General features: G+C 45.2%; 1 protein-coding gene across 1 annotated transcript in view; it reads right to left on the bottom strand.

Moving 5' to 3' along the window:
* The window catches only part of bms1 (BMS1 ribosome biogenesis factor), a 45,661-nt gene that overhangs the window by 13,400 nt on the left and 16,072 nt on the right, over window positions 1-16,189 (bottom strand). The window contains exons 13-17 of the mRNA XM_063222108.1: window positions 12,746-12,827; window positions 12,156-12,223; window positions 10,669-10,878; window positions 5,031-5,219; window positions 1,014-1,194 (exon numbers count right to left, since the gene is read on the bottom strand). Of these exons, the coding sequence (XP_063078178.1) occupies window positions 1,014-1,194; window positions 5,031-5,219; window positions 10,669-10,878; window positions 12,156-12,223; window positions 12,746-12,827 (730 nt within the window). The remainder of the gene's footprint in view (window positions 1-1,013; window positions 1,195-5,030; window positions 5,220-10,668; window positions 10,879-12,155; window positions 12,224-12,745; window positions 12,828-16,189) is intronic.

The raw sequence follows: 16,189 nt of genomic DNA, 5'->3' as shown, positions 1-16,189 counted from the left end.
GAGAAAAGAAGGAGTGTGTGCCAGGAAGAAGGTGGCGCTTGTTTAGTTGGTACTGCAAGGGTAGATTCTCAAAGGCCGACTAAGGGCCTCCGACAAAGTGCGGAGCACGTTTCAATTCCATCGTTTACAAAAAAAAATCCTGGCGCCAAATGTCCAAAGATGTCAGTTGGCATTTACGGAAGCGCTCTATTTTGTCAGTGACACCTCCTTGTTCATCCATGGTCTGCTGTGATGACATTGACCATGGCAGCACAGGTTCATGGCTCAAAGCACGTCTGTGCCAGTGAGCAGGGGTAACCGAAATGGTCAGAACCGATAGTGTTCCGCAGTGATGTCGGAACGGGTGTGCAAACAAAGGCCCTAAAAGGTCGGTGAAGAGGGAAACTCATCTGCAACAAGCCACCCCCTTGGGACCAGGGCACTGCCAACAGAGAGTTGGTCGCGCCGTCACCAGGACACATTATTCAGCACAGAGCCGGAGGCATAAACAACTGTCCATCTCGCCGTGTGGACGCAACCAAACTGGTGTGAGGATGTCGGACCATGAACATGGTAAAAACTCACTGATCTTCCTGCAACTGGCTCTCTTTCTCTCATTCTTAACCCCCGCTGCCTCTGACTGCCCTCATCCGCTCCATCTATCGTCCCCGTGTCCACAAACGCATACAACAACTCGCACACACTGCATCATCATCCGCATGCGGCCCGCTGAGCCATTTTTTCTAGCCCGCAAAGCGTTTACAAGAAAGACAACCGATGAAACCAATATAATGTTCTAACCCAACATTTTTAAAATGGCAATACAGGGGTCTCTGAGCTTAGAGATTAGTTAGCTAAATACATTTTATTGCAATGTGCATAAACGAAAATGTGAAAAAGTTATGTCCGCATACATTCACTTCACTTTTTCACTTCTGACCATTTGGCCTTTCAGACAATATTGTAAAGCCCAACCCTTGCTCTACATCCTGCAATTCAAATTTGAATTTCTAACGGTGTAATTTCCTACATACCCCAGATGGTGGCGCCGCAGTGCATGTGCTCTGGCGTGTACTTGAGCAGGCGCTGGCGTCCGTTGTGGTCCTCGATGTAGTAGAGGGGGATGGTCTGGAAGCGGCGCCAGCCCAGGGACAGGATCAGCGGGTCACGCGTCTTCAGGATCCTACTGTGCCACCGGTGCTTCTTCAGACGCATCTGGAGAGGGAGGGAGAGAGAGAGAGAAAGAGAGAAAGACAGAGAGACAGAAAGAAAGAAAGAAAGAAAGAAAGAAAGAAAGAAAGAAAGAAAGAAAGAAAGAAAGAAAGGGAAGATGAGCAAAGATAGGAACAACAAAAGCAACAAAGAAAAGGAGAGAATGAGTGATGGAAAGAAAGAGAGAGAAATAAAGAGTGAGAGTGAGTGAGTGAGAGGGAGACGTGAAGAAACAGAAAAGTGAAGAAGCAGGGGACACAAGTTTAAAAAACATGTTTCGTCTTTTCCCAATGGCAAACACATACACACTGTGTTTGTGTAAGTTGTTTTGCTTTTATTCACCATGTTAACTGTTCCTAAATCGAATAACAGGAATGAGAAAGTTGAAGGCGAAAGGGACGCGCAGAAGGAGACACAGAGAGAGAGAGAGAGAGAGAGAGAGAGAGAGAGAGAGAGAAAGAGAGAGAAAGAGAGAGAGAGAAAGAGAGAAAGAGACAGAGAAATAGAGAACTTTATGTCTTGTGAGTGAGTATATTGTCACAGGCGAGCGATGACAGATGGGGTGACAGACAGGCCGGTCACTTCTGCAGAACTGTGTTATTACTGGATGGCTTTACTTGACAAAGTCATATTTCACCTCCCACACACTGACACACACACACACACACGGCAAATCACGCTTACACAAAACATGCAGACGTAACTATGCAAGACACACACACACACACCTAGGGACCAGAGGTCGCGTTAACCGACAAATGTCCGTCATTGACGGATTTTTTTGAAGGATGACGGAAAATTCTGAAGCCTGTCCGTCATTTTGACGGATCAATAGGCCCTATTCAGGGTGATGATAAATAAATCACAAGTGTAAGTAGGCCTACGCCTCTATCGAGTAGAGCAAATATGCATTTCAATTAGGCATAGTTATCAGCGCAGATAATTTCATGCTACTATCGTTTGCCTTTCTCCCTCTCTCCCACTTGTCATACCATGCGCCGCAGCTGGGCCGTGCGGCTGGCTGCAGCAGAGCGCGCGCCTCTGCTCTTGCTCAAAATAATGAATTAAAATTAAGACGTTGCCACCATACACGTGTGACTTCGACTTTAAGATTCAGAACTATGTGTAGCCTACTACATTTACCGACTATCTGATTTTCTGCCAATGACGAAGTTGTCCCTCTATCGCCCTTCATAGAAGCATTCTTTCATAACTCCTCGCTTGAAACATAGGCTAAACAAATATGCGAATAGCACGTTTGCTAGCCAGAACCTTCACTCAAAGGCAACGCAGGTCTAAAACGGCTTCAGGACATTAACTAATAAAAACGACGGATATTCAAGAACCTAAATATTACCAGGCAACGCAACTTAAAACTTGCCAAACGTTGCCAGAAACGGCTAACCTTCTCTCATTTCGATAGCTGGTTCACCCATTATAGGCGATATATTTTTTATTCAGACAACTTTACCGCGCTCCCAGAGCCAACATATAAGCCGATGGGGCTGCGTATGGAGAGGCTCCCTTTACCGTCGCTGACATTTTTTCAACAAAGTTTTGCGAAATCTGGTTGTCTTCCTGATGTAGGCTTCAGTGCCTGTATCTACTGTCCGGGCTACACCTTTCTGCTTCAAGACGGCTTTCCTTCCCATCGTGCATGTGAAGTCCAACGCGAATAGTATTTCACACTGCGCCTTTGTATTACAATCGGTGCATTAATCAGAGCAAAACGAGTGACTGACAGCTGTTGGATAAATCCCTGCACGCGTCTTTTAAAAAAGTGCTTGTGGTGACCATAGCGCTGAACACTGAATCAGACGCTTGTCATGAGAGATATCTGCAGCTTTTTAAACAGTGCAATGAGGGAGGCAGAGAGAGAAAGTGAACAGCAAAATTGACTCCATCCTCGAATGAATGTCGAGTGAAAGGGGGTGTATTCACAGCGGTTTACTCTCAATTGGCCGCAATTGCGCATGTGTTGTTCTCGGTGCGGTGTCGCGACCCCCCACATTGAGAAACAAGGTTGAGAATTTAAAAAATAGGCGATGACGGATTTTTTTCGACCCTGTCCGTCAAAATGACGGACTGTGAAAAAGTCTAGCGCAACCTCTGCTAGGGACATAAAGAACACACACAAGCACGCACACTCACAGGCGCGCGCAACACCAAATCACTGTTACAAAAAACATGCAGACATAACCATGCAAGGAACACACACACACACACACCTAGGGACATAAAGAAAACAAACACACACACACACACACACACACACACACATAAAGAAAACACACACACACACAAACACACACACACAGAGACATAAAGAACACACACACGCAGGCACGCACGCAGTTTTATGTTACACACACCTACACACACACAAAGAGTAAGGACACACCCGCACAAACACACCCAGAACTCATTCTTTTGTGACTGGAAAGGAGAGGCTGGAGCTTAGCTGTTAAGACTTTATTATGTGCTGCAAACACCCAACTAACGTTTGGTTGTTGCTAAACCTTCTTCTTTTTCGGACTCTGAAGGAGGTGTAGCAACACCGAATCGTTAGTCGGGTGTTTGCCCTTAATAAAGTCTGAACAACTAAGCTACAGTTTGCTCTCCAGCCTCTCCTTTCCAGTGATGTTGGTCCAACTGTGATCCACCGGCAGGCGGAGGGATGATGCGTAGAGTCCCAATTCTACTATTACTCATTCTCTTATAACTCAGTATGACTGCGGCTTATTTCAAGTGACTCGCTCTGACTGCTCGCTCCCCCATTTGGGTCGAAAAACAGTCCAACCTGCTCTCCGTCCTTGTCGCTCAGAGGTACCTGAGGCGATAAGAGTGGGGTCATCTCTTTTAACCTTCTAGTGGGGTTAGTGGAGCATCCTCTGCTTCCGTGATGTTTTATCTTCACGAACACAAAAACCCACAACTCTGCTCTTTGGCACTAACACTCATTGGCCAGTATACTCTGTATTTCTCCTCATACAATCAACTATCTGAGTAAGCACAGGGCTTTTGTTTTTCATCATGCACGTCTACGCTGTTTGTATTATGTAGCATCACTGAACTAACCTGGTTCTCACGCGATGGTTGCTGAAACATTGTCAATCGCTTAGCTCTGGAAAGATGTGGGTGTGTTCAAAACAGCTCGAACCTGATTGGAGAATTCACGTGGCTTTTTTTGAATCACATACTACTTCAACCACTGACTTGTATATACCCCGCCCAGTGATCCCGCCTTTCCATTCTGATTGGACAGACTGTGAAATTTCTGATTACGTTCGGGCTCGTGTAAGATTTCCAGACCCTCGTGTAAGTTCACGAAGTTGAGCGGAAATGCACAAAGCCAGGCTATCACTGAATAGCCGTGTGCATTTGTTTTGTCACATGCACTTATGCAGGTTATAACAATTACTGTATGCATACAAAGCACACCACAATGGAAATAGCCACTGTGAGCTTTTCTCATATCATCCTTTTGGTATCAACGTACAAAGACTTGGGTATAGGGGTATGTATACAAGTGTTTATTTAGACCATTCAGAGAAATCTTCGTACAATAAAGAATAATACAAACGCTTTAAAAGAATAATACAAAAATCTTTGTCAATATAAAAATCTTTCATCTATTATTCTGGGGCAGTGGTGGATCAGGTGGTAGAAAAGCCTGTTCGGCAATCAGAACATCCCCATTGATGTGTCCCTGAGCCAGATAAACCCCAAATTGCTTCTGGTGGTACCCTACGTGGCCGCCACGGCCACCGATGTATGAATGGAAGTGTGAATGTGAAGCATGCATTGTAAGGCAAAACAGACAACACAAAAAGACTCACTTGTACATAGCCCACGTTGCCCTCGCTGGCCCCCAGGCCGCCGAGGATGATGGGATAGCGGGCATCAAAGTTAGTGACGAACTCGCAGGGCAGCGAGGGGATCTCCAGCCTCACGTACATGCCGGGCCGGAAGCCCTCGTACTGCACACGCGCCTCGTCCTCCATGCTCTCAAACTCCGCCTTGTTCAGCTGCGGAGAGAGGAGAGACAGAAGAGAGGGATTATGGGGAGATGCTTGGCATTGTTCAGCGGAGCGGAGAGGAGAGGAGAGGAGAGGAGAGGGGAGGGGAGGGGAGAGGAGAGGAGAGGAGAGGAGAGGAGAGGAGAGGAGATGAGAGGAGAAGAGAAGAGAAGAGAAGAGAAGAGAAGAGAAGAGAAGAGAAGAGAAGAGAAGAGAAGAGAAGAGGAGAGGAGAGGAGAGGAGAGGAGCAGAGGAGAGGAGAATAGAGGAGAGAAGAGAAGAGAAGAGAAGAGAAGAGAAGAGGAGAGAGGGGAAGAGAGGAGATTCTTGTACTGGTCATTCATGCTCTCAAACTCAGCCATGTTCAGCTGTGGATAGCTTGGGAGAAGGGATGAGGAGAGAGGGAAGAGGAGAGGAAAGGAGGACAGGGAGATGAGAAGCCGAAAGAAAGAAAGAGAGAGAGACCAAGGAAGACAGGGAGGGAGGAATGGAGAGAGAGAGAGAGAGAGAGAGAGAGAGAGAGAGAGAGAGAGAGAGAGAGAGAGAGAGAGAGAGAGAGAGAGAGAGAGAGAGCACAAATGAGATAAAACACAATGAAATATGGAGGAGATGGGGAGGAGGAAGAGGAGCATGAAGAGAAAACAGGGTCAGTGAGTGAGTGTGACTGAAGGAGAGAGGAGAGCGAGAGCGAGAGCGAGAGAGAGCGAGAGCGAGACTGTAGAGGCAAAATATGTAGCAATATTTTATTTTTACCCACCAAGTCTGAGACATACAAATTCACACTCACAAAAACACACACACGAACACACAAAATACACACACACACACACGAGCATTGCAGCTCATTCACAGACTGCCAGGTCAGGCACAAAAAACATGAACACACACACACCTGCCCCAAAAAAGTATCAGGGTGAATTCCTGAGAGGTGTGTGTGTGTGTGTGTGTGTGTGTGTGTGTGTGTGTGTGTGTGTGTGTGTGTGTGTGTGTGTGTGTGTGTGTACTCTTTGTCACAGCTGACCTAAAAAGTGCTACTGTGGAAACTTGTGCAGGCTTCCCCGGTCTTTGGTGACTGGGTTATCTCTCAGCACAGCTGAATAGGCCCCAAGCATGGGCACACATGTCATACAAATGGAAGTGCACGCTCATACACACACACACACACCCACGCGCGTGCACACGCACACACAACAGAGTGAGAGTTAAGAATGTCACAGACACACACACGCACACACATATAAACTGCAGTACATTTATTTGGATCTGCACACACATGGACACCAACACCTTCAAACACATGCACACACACAAACACCTGCTTGAACACATACAGCACTAAAACACACAAGCACACTGACACAAAACACACACATAAGCACACACACACGCACACCCACACAACCTTGAATGTTGAATCACAGCAATATGAGTTTGAAGAGGTGCAGAAAATCAAATCAAGACCTTTCATCAAGAAAAAAAATGCATCCTCGATTCCCCAACAATTACGAACTGCCATGGCAACAGCGCACACCGTGATTACCCAGAGAAATACTCAGTGAAAGCATTTTCAGTTTAAAAAAATACTGTCACAAAAAACCTCCTCCCTCCCAATATATGATTTCTAAAATGCTTTGGATTATGTCTGAAGCATGGAGGGCCTTCTAAACCGCACACCAACCAACCACCTCCCCAAAACCTCAGGAGAAGGCTTTTTCATTTAAGAAAAGTAAATGTAATGCTTGTTTTACACTCTGAGAGCCTTCTGGCACAGCTGGGAAAGTGGTGGCAAGGGAAAGGGACTTGACCAGTTTTCACTTTTGCGCTTTCATTTTTTTCAAGTTCACACCTGTTGTGTACACATACACACTCTGACACTGATATATACACACCCATACACACTCACACTCTCTTGCGTTCACACAGGCATACATACACCAGCACTCACACCCATATACACACTCTCGCGCTGGTATAAACACTCGTACTCTCACGCCCTCACGTATACACACACATACACGCTCACTCTCTCGCGCATTCGTATACAAACCAATACACACCCACACACTTGTATAAATACACGCACACACATAAATAACCTGGAAAGATCTCTCTCTCTCTCTCTCTCTCTCTCTCTCTCTCTCTCTCTCTCTCTCTCTCTCTCTCTCTCTCTCTCTCTCTCTCTCTCTCTCTCTCTCTCTCTCTCTCTCTCTCTCTCTCTCTCTCTCTCTCTCTCTCTCTCTCTCTCTCTCTCTCTCTCTCTCTCTCTCTCTCTCTCTCTCTCTCTCTCTCTCTCTCTCTCTCTCTCTCTCTCTCTCACACACACATTCTGTCACACACACACGCGCACGCAAGCACGCACACACACACATGCACACACATACACACTATTCTCACAGTTTCACTGCACACAAAAATCACCTCAAGTGGCTGTGGAAAAAAAACGCTCAAAGCGTGAAATTGCCCTATGAGCACCAATGGCCTCCGCTTCGCTTCATTCAGCCACTTACAACGCAGAGGCCGCTATTAAATAGCACTCTGGCTCGCAAGGGTCCCCGTACGGTACGCACACACGCACGGCACGCCACCGCAGCAGCCGTGCCATGTCATGCCCGCGCAAGCCCAGCCAATCTAGACAGTCCACCCTCTGCCCACCCAGCTGCTTGACTCCAAATTGGCAGTGGGGCAACGGTCACTTTCAAAACTAAAGAAGAAGCTAATTATTTTTCACTTTTTGCTACCACACAAATTTGGCAGTAGGGCAACGGTCACTTTTAAAAACCAAAAGAAGAAGCTAATTATTTTTCCACTTTTGTTACTGCATGTTTCAGTCCACTTCTCTGGCTCTCATTCTGTTTCATCGTTTCCTCTCTTTCTGCAATTGCCATTTCTCTCGCTCTCGATCTGCTCTACCGACTAAGCTACTGGCTCAAAACAGGCATTTACATGAAGGGGTTGCTTTGAGGTCAAATGGAGTTGGTAATAGTTATTTGCATTTACTTACTAAATATCTTTGATCCGCTCTCGACCAGAGAGAGAGAGAGAGAGAGAGAGAGAGAGAGAGAGACAGAGAGAGAGAAAGAGAAAGAGGGAGAGAAAGAGAAAGAGGGAGAGAAAGAGAGAGAGAAGGAGAAGGAGAGCCAGAGAGTTTACCCATCTACCAAGCTACTGTTTCAAAATGGACATTACGGCAAGTATTCCAAAACGAAATAATGACCTGTGTTAAGTGCTGCCCTACATGCAATATGCATAGTGAATGGTCTGTGGAACTGTGATTGATGTGTTAATTTAGTGTGCACTGGAACCAAGAGAGAGAGACTCTGCCCAGCCTATGCCCAGCCACTAGTAGCAAATGGGACTGACGGGGACTTTACCGAAACGATTCTAATTGATGACCTGTGGTAAAGTAGGGTTGGACTGGGGGAGAAATGGGCCCACTCATACTTAGCGGTGCAGAACTGACTCACGGGTGGGCCCTGTACCCTTGTGGGCCCCCATTTTCAGAAATGTAAAAACATTTTTTTTTAAAATGTTTTTTACATTTTTGAAAGTAGGGGCCCATGAGGGTGTGGGCCTACCGGAAAATGCCCACTATGCCAGATGGCCAGTCCAGCCCTGGTGGTAAGCACTGCCCTATTACCCTGTTGCAATAGGGAGTGCAATAGGACCCAGCAGGACCCGTCTACTTGCACTGCCGCTGGTTAAAATTAGGGATTAGAAGCAAGCATCCAAATTTAATCTCAAACTAATGACCTGTTTTAAGTGCTGCTCCGCATGTAAAATATTCAGAACCATTTGTACTGTAGGTTTCATTAGGGCGTGCTCTAGGATTTAGAGAGACCAAGACATAGTCTACACTCCGCCACAGTGTTAATTTCGTCAACCATGACTATGACTAAAATATTTCGTCAACACCCCTTTTTGATTTTCGTCATTTAGACTAAGACTAAGACTAAATTGGGAAGACAATGACTAAAATATGACTAAGACTAAAATTGATTTTCGTCATTGTGACTAAGACTAAGACTAAAATTTAAAAAGCTGACGAAATTAACACTGGTGTTAAATAAAATAGAGAAAAAAGAGAACCAGTGTTTGAAGAAGTTTTATTCTGTACAGTGTGATATATTTTAAAAAGAGAAGCAGTGTGCGGATTCTGTACAGTCAATCATAAATGTAAAAAAGAGAAGTAGTGTGTGGAGGAGTTCTATTATGTACAATGTTGACTAAAATGATTAAAATGACAAAAAATTGACTAAGACTAAAATTGATTTTCGTCATTTAGACTAAGACTAAGACTAAATTGGGAAGGCAATGACTAAAATATGACTAAGACTAAAATTGATTTTCGTCATTGTGACTAAGACTAAGACTAAATTGTTAAAAGATGACGAAATTAACACTGCTCCGCCATGACACTTTCTTTTGTAATTTTTCGGCTACAATACACATTTTTTTATTTGAAAGGATTGATGATGGACTAGGTCCAAAACGCCTGTAGCTCCAGCTTTTTACGATGACTTCTTTTGTTATTTTAACAATACACATTTTTAACTTGAAAGCCCTGTGTGCGCCTCATCTTTTTTGACTGTCTTAGTATCGCTACTATAGGTGAGCAGTCGCACTAAGCAACAGACGGTTCCAAGTTAAGGCGCAGGCGCCAATCCTTTTGGTCTGTCTTCACTAGTTCAAAACAGGCATCATCAGGCATCAGGCATACAGGATCCTAATCGGAAATAATGACCTCGGTGAAGTGCTGCCCTTTGTGCAATAAGCACGATTGTTTGAAAGTATCCCATGGAACTGTGACACCCGTCTTCATTTGGTGTACTAAGACAGTGTTTCCCAACCTTTTTTGTCTGATGTACACTCTAAGCCTTTTCGTCAATGAGTACCCCTTAACTCGTGTTTTGCAGCACTTTTTCGATTGCAGTGTGACTATGCTCCATGCATTTGTTACATTTTTCCAAGTACCCCCTGCAGCGTGCTCGCGTACCCCTGGTTGGGAAACACTGTACTAGGACCCAGAAAGTCAACCTTTCACACCATACATGGAAGATCGCGTACCCCTGGTTGGGAAACACTTACACCCTGCAGCAAGTCTACATAGAGGGGGATTATGAAAGATTATGCAGATTTGTACACCGGGACATTTGAACACCGCAACATCACACAGAGAGCTAAGGTTTGTCCTCTGTGACGCAGCTCGGTAGGCAGCACTCCAAAAAGAAGTATGTGGCTGGCTACTTGCACAAACACTGATTAAATAATCTTCCGTTTCATTTGGAGTCAAACACCCAAGTTGTCTGCTGATGACGCAAATTTTTTGGAGTATGTTAAGATGTCAAAAACTAGATGTAAGTAAGGTTGCCTTAAAAGGTAGTGTGTGTAGCATTGTGGCCAGAGTACGCAGGCACTACAGCTATGCTTCCCATTGTAACTATGGCTCTTTGTTACTCACCTCGGCCTGTTTCTTCATCTCCTCCTTGACGTCATCAAAGTAGGTGGCGTCACCCCCGTCGTCGTACATGGAGTCGAAGCGCTCCTTCAGCCTCCTCTTCTTCTCCAGGCGCTTGTTCTTGGCCGCCTCGTCATCGTCCATCCTCACCAGAGGCTTCTCCTCCTCTTCCTCGTCTTCGTCGTCTTCACCACCGTCTCCATCGCTGCCACCCTGAGAACATAAAAGTGGCAGGGAAAGAGGAAGAAGGTCAACTTCGGTGGGGTGCACACATCCAAAGAGGCTGTTTTTTTCAGGTACCAGGCAATAGTGTCAGATAGTGTGATCCAAAAAAGGTTTATTTACTTTTCATTACTTAACATTTCATTGAAAGTTGCAACGTTTTGATCACCCTTGATGCTCTTCAAGAGGAAAAAAGGTAACATTTTCAAGTCGCCCTCTGCAGTTGCCATGGTGCTGCTGATTTGGTGTCAGTTGACATGCCAGTCGGCAAACCTAAGCTTTTGTAAAAAATAATAATGTTTTTCCTTCCCTCAAGGTCTGAGTGTGTCATCAAAGAGGACCAACAGTTGAAACAACTGTGAATATGACTACTGCAGTACTTAAGGTCTTACAGCAGAGGATCAAATTGGTCGGAAGATTCACCTTCGGTGAAAATGGTTGGAAGGTTCACGTTCGGCTGACTGACAGAAAACCCAAACTTGTTCCTCTTCTAGTAACACCTTATTTTGCTTTATCTTTTTAGTGCATGTAGTACATGTATCAACATGTAAAATTAAATACATAAACTGAACATACCTAACCCTAACAATACAGTGTAAGTACATAATGGTTCTGCCACTGCACCATTAGGTCTAGGTATGCATAGGATGAGTAAATATATATTACAAGCTGATACAGGAAGGTGTCTGGACTAAAAAAGAAGCCAAAAAAAATTAATACTGGAAAGAATCTAGATTAAATAACCACCTTGGCCTTCTGGAGTAGAGTGATGCAACTTCACATCTACCACTTCAGTGAGGTACAGTAGGTCTCTGAAGGGTTCCAGAGACCCTTTCATCAGTGTACTCACAGTACTGTGCTTCAGTCAGCAAACAAAATTATCTGTGTGTGTGTGTGTGTGTGTGTGTGTGTGCGTGCGTGTGCGTGTGTGTGTGTGCGTGTGTGTGTGTGTGTGCGTGTGTGTGCGTGCGTGTGCGTGTGTGTGTGTGTGTGTGTCTGCTGTAGACACACAGATACACTATCTGTCTGTTGTTTAAAAAAAGATCACTAAGATCACCCTCTAAGCTTAGGGAAAGATTAAAAATTGCATGTGTCCATCTACAGATAACCCTAGAGACTCTATAAGCCTCTATGCCGGTTGGTCAGTCCATTGGAAACCCGTTTGCTTTCGAGGCTTTGCACATGACATTTGTTGCTCTGTGGACTTTGGTTCTCTAGCGGTGTATTTTCTCTACAGCACAAAAAAACGACAGTGGTACCAGTGTTACCTCAGCCTGGTCTCGGCCCCTGTGAACCTCCCCCGTCTCCAGGTCCTCAAAGTCCCCGTAAAGTTCATCTGGAAAACAAAATCGAAACCAAACTCAGTGCTGCATGGGAGTAGAAGCCAATATTTGGAGGAGATGACAACACCACCAACACATGAAAAGGGGAAGAGGGCCCGAGGGAAAGAGCCAGCCAGCCATGCAAACTTGCAGAGAGGAGAAAAGAAAGAAGCGAGAAAAGAGATGGAGAGAGTAAGGGGATGGAAGAGGGGAGAGGGGGAGATGAGAAAGAGTGAGAAGGTCCATGGCTTACCAGAGAGGAATGAGAAGAAAGATAAGAGAGGAGGGGGGGGGGATTGGAGAGAAGACCCATGGCTAACCAGAGAAGAAAGGAAATAAAGGAGGAGAGAGAGAGAGAGAGAGAGAGAGAGAGAGAGAGAGAGAGAGAGAGAGAGAGAGAGAGAGAGAGAGAGAGAGAGAGAGAGAGAGGACCCATGCCCTAACAGAGAGAGAGGGGAAGAAAAAAGGGACACAGAGAGACAGGGATAAGAGAGAGAGAGAGAGGGAGGGGGGATGAGAGGAGTTCCATGGCTTACCATCTTCCTTCAGACGGGTGGCTGCATCTTTGTCCTCCTCCCATTTGCCAGTCACAAAGCAGTCCTTTATGGAGGCCAACATCTGAGGCACAGAGAGAGAGAGAGGGGGGAGCCATTAGGAATAGAATGTCAGACTGGCAAAGAAACGCATAGGCACGCACAGGGAAGCCGAGAAGGGGGGGAAAGGGGTAAGCTGTACCGGGCCCAGGGAGTTGGGGGGCCCCTTAATTGGGTCCTGATTACATTGAATGTGTTGGGTGGTGGGCCCTTTCAGATTACTTTGTCCTGGGCCCAGTCAAAGCTGTCAGCGGCCCTGGACACGCAAACACGCACGCTCACACTCCTCTCAAGAATTTATTCCAAAACTTTTTGGGGAAGGTGTGTGTGTGTGTGTGTGTGTGTGTGTGTGTGTGTGTGTGTGTGTGTGTGTGTGTGTGTGTGTGTGTGTGTGTGTGTGTGTGTGTGTGTGTGTGTGTGTGTGTGTGTGTGTGTGTGTAAGATGCAACAAAACACATACAACCATAGGCTCCCAGACACAAATGGAGGCCGTCACTCACACAGCGTGCTCACCTTCTCCATCCTGGTCTGGTGTGGTAGTTCCACCAGCCAAGAAAAGCAACACCTGGAGAGGGTGGCAGGGCCTCCAAATTCATTGGCCACAGTCTTCCCACCTTGGCCTCACACACTACAACACCAGGAAAGCCAAAAACACCACCTCTGACCCTACAAGCCCAGCACACCTGGTACCGCAGCATCCCATGCAACACCACACGCTCCAGGGCAGGGGTCAGGAACCTATGGCTCTAGACCAACATTTGGCTCTTTTGGGAACTGTATCTGGCTCTTACTTAACTAGGGTTGCCAACCGTCCCTTGAAATACGAAATTGTCCCGTATTGATAAATAAAAGTACGGGTTCGATATTGAGCTGAAACGGGACATGGGATTTTAAAATGCATTAAAATTGCAGGAAACTGCATCTAAGAAATACAACATTTTTGGGGGAAGGACCCCCAGACCCCCACTATGATGAAGTTGACAGTTGGCAGCCAATACTTACCTGTTATCACTAAAAGTAGGCCTAATAACTTGACTGTACACTCTCAAAATGTTGGGCTTAATTGAAGTACAGGTGTAACGGTACATGCTTTTAATTGTATTCAGTGTTTAAATGGTGTGGATCTTATGAAAATGTATTTTCCAAATTTTGCCTTTTTTGCCTCTCTCCACCCAAAAGGTTCCTGACCCCTGCTCTAGGGACTGTACCTACCCACAAGCCATCAGCCACTTAGCACTAGCACTTTACAGCTACTCGACTATCTTGCCTTCCTACCTCCTTTGTTTACTTTGCACAATGCTACTACTACTCTGTACATCCCATGCACTTTAAATATTCCACTGCACTTTTCAATGTCTCCAATGTTTTTGTATGTCATTCTCTGTTTATTTATTTATGTACCCCCTGTTTCTTTCACACACACACACACACCACACACCCACTAGTTTTATGTCTTTAGTTGTATTGTTGTGTGAGCACACCAAATAACATTCCTAACAACTGTATTTTATACTGTTGATATGGCTAAATAAACTTGAAACTTGACACATTTCGTAAACAAACAGATAAATACAGACAGAGATGCCCACGCACACAAACAAATGGGCACATCCAAAAAGATGTACACACATTCTCAGGCAGTCAGGGGAATACAGACAGCGGTAAAAACAGACAGATGTACATACACACTGATGTATAAACGCAGACAGAGCCAGACACACAATCTAAAACCATTTGGACCTAGTCTCTATGCGAGGCCGACATGCAGTCGACAGCGCCAGAGCCGTCTCGAGGGCATCCTCTCAACTCAATTTCAAAACGCGGGCAAAAGCCAAAATGGCACGCCATCACAACACTGAGGATAAACAATCAAGCCCGCAGAATGACTAACACAGAGTCATCAGATCCACAAAAACACTGACGCACAACTTCTCTTGCAACAAACATTTCAATCAAATAGCCACTTTATTTGAGCGGAAACAGTAAGAGCCCTCCTTTTTTAGAACATTGTAACGTCAACAGCATCTGCAAGCGGATACAAAAGCGTTTCCAATTTGCGGGGTTTGTGATTTCGTTCCATTAAGTACCTGGCTGTGGATACCATATCCGTAATGGCCAGCGCATTATAGGATTCCAGAATAAGTGTCCGGAACATTCTATAGCAACGATTGGATTGCGGCCGTGGCCTGCACATCCGAGTCAATGAGCATAAAAGCTTTGACAACACCTCCGCAATTATCGGCCACTTTGTTTTAGCTAGGTACTACGGGCAGAGAAGCTGACAAGTGGGGACAAAGGGATCAGTTGTCCCGGACCAAGGGAGAGTGGAGGCCCAGAACTGGGTCACCATGACATTGCATGCATTGGATGGGGGGCCTATCAGATAACTTTGTCCAGGGCCTGGCAACAGCTGTCAGCGGCCCTGTCTACGGTCAGCAACAATGTGCAGCCACAGCACTTGGATAGGATGAATATTAAGACCAAAAAAACAACAACAACAAAAAAACAAAAACAAGAAGATTAGCCTACCTGCCAAGAGTTTGAAACCAGAGAGAAAATGCTTAATTACATTTGTACACTTCCCCCAAAAGAGCCCGCTGTTCTTGCCTGAAGTTTTGGAAACCACCCCAAAGATTCAGCTGGGGATGCTATAGTCATGTTTTCACGGTTTTCTTCTGTCAAAAGAAGGTTGGGTTTCTAGCAGGGCCCGGAGGGGGACAGCAGCTGCACTAATGCCTTTGCTCGGCTACTTCCATTTTTCAGTGTTTGCTCAAATAGCTACTGGGGTATTGTGCTAAAGATAAGCGCGTAGCACTGTTGCAAATGAAACCACAGTGATCCTGAGCCATGGCCGTTTGGTTAACCTTTTACAGCTCCACTTTATCATAATACTTGTTTTCTTCATTAGTATGCTGACTCTGTCGCTATGCATGCAAAAGGAAAATTAATCAGACCAATTATGTATAATTTATGAGAACTATACTGTAACATAAATATTGATTTAAATGCAAAGATCTTTCAATAATACAAGGAGAAATTGTACTACAGCAGTTTGTGTCACTGGGGGGCATGTTAAGGATTAAAAAGATTAAACTAAATACATTCTACATGGCCTTATTATATGGTGGATATTAACCTATGGAATGCAGCATCTAAGATAGACTCAATCCCCATACATTCAAATATACTTTTATTGCAACAGAACCCAAAGGAAACCGATAATGTCTTTACACTCTGACCTTATTTCCTCGAAACAGCTGTGGGGCTGTACTACAGATAGGCATAAACTAGAAGTAGTGAGAGTTGAGGACATGATCTGCATATATGCCTTCCATATTGAAATCATATTTTGTACACATTTATTTCCACTCTGATCTTATTTCCTCG

The sequence above is a fragment of the Engraulis encrasicolus genome, chromosome 17 (assembly GCF_034702125.1).
Source record: "Engraulis encrasicolus isolate BLACKSEA-1 chromosome 17, IST_EnEncr_1.0, whole genome shotgun sequence".
Classification (NCBI taxonomy): Eukaryota; Metazoa; Chordata; class Actinopteri; order Clupeiformes; family Engraulidae; genus Engraulis; species Engraulis encrasicolus.
The sequence above is the reverse complement of the archived record's forward strand: the minus strand, read 5'-3'. Positions and strand labels throughout refer to the sequence as shown.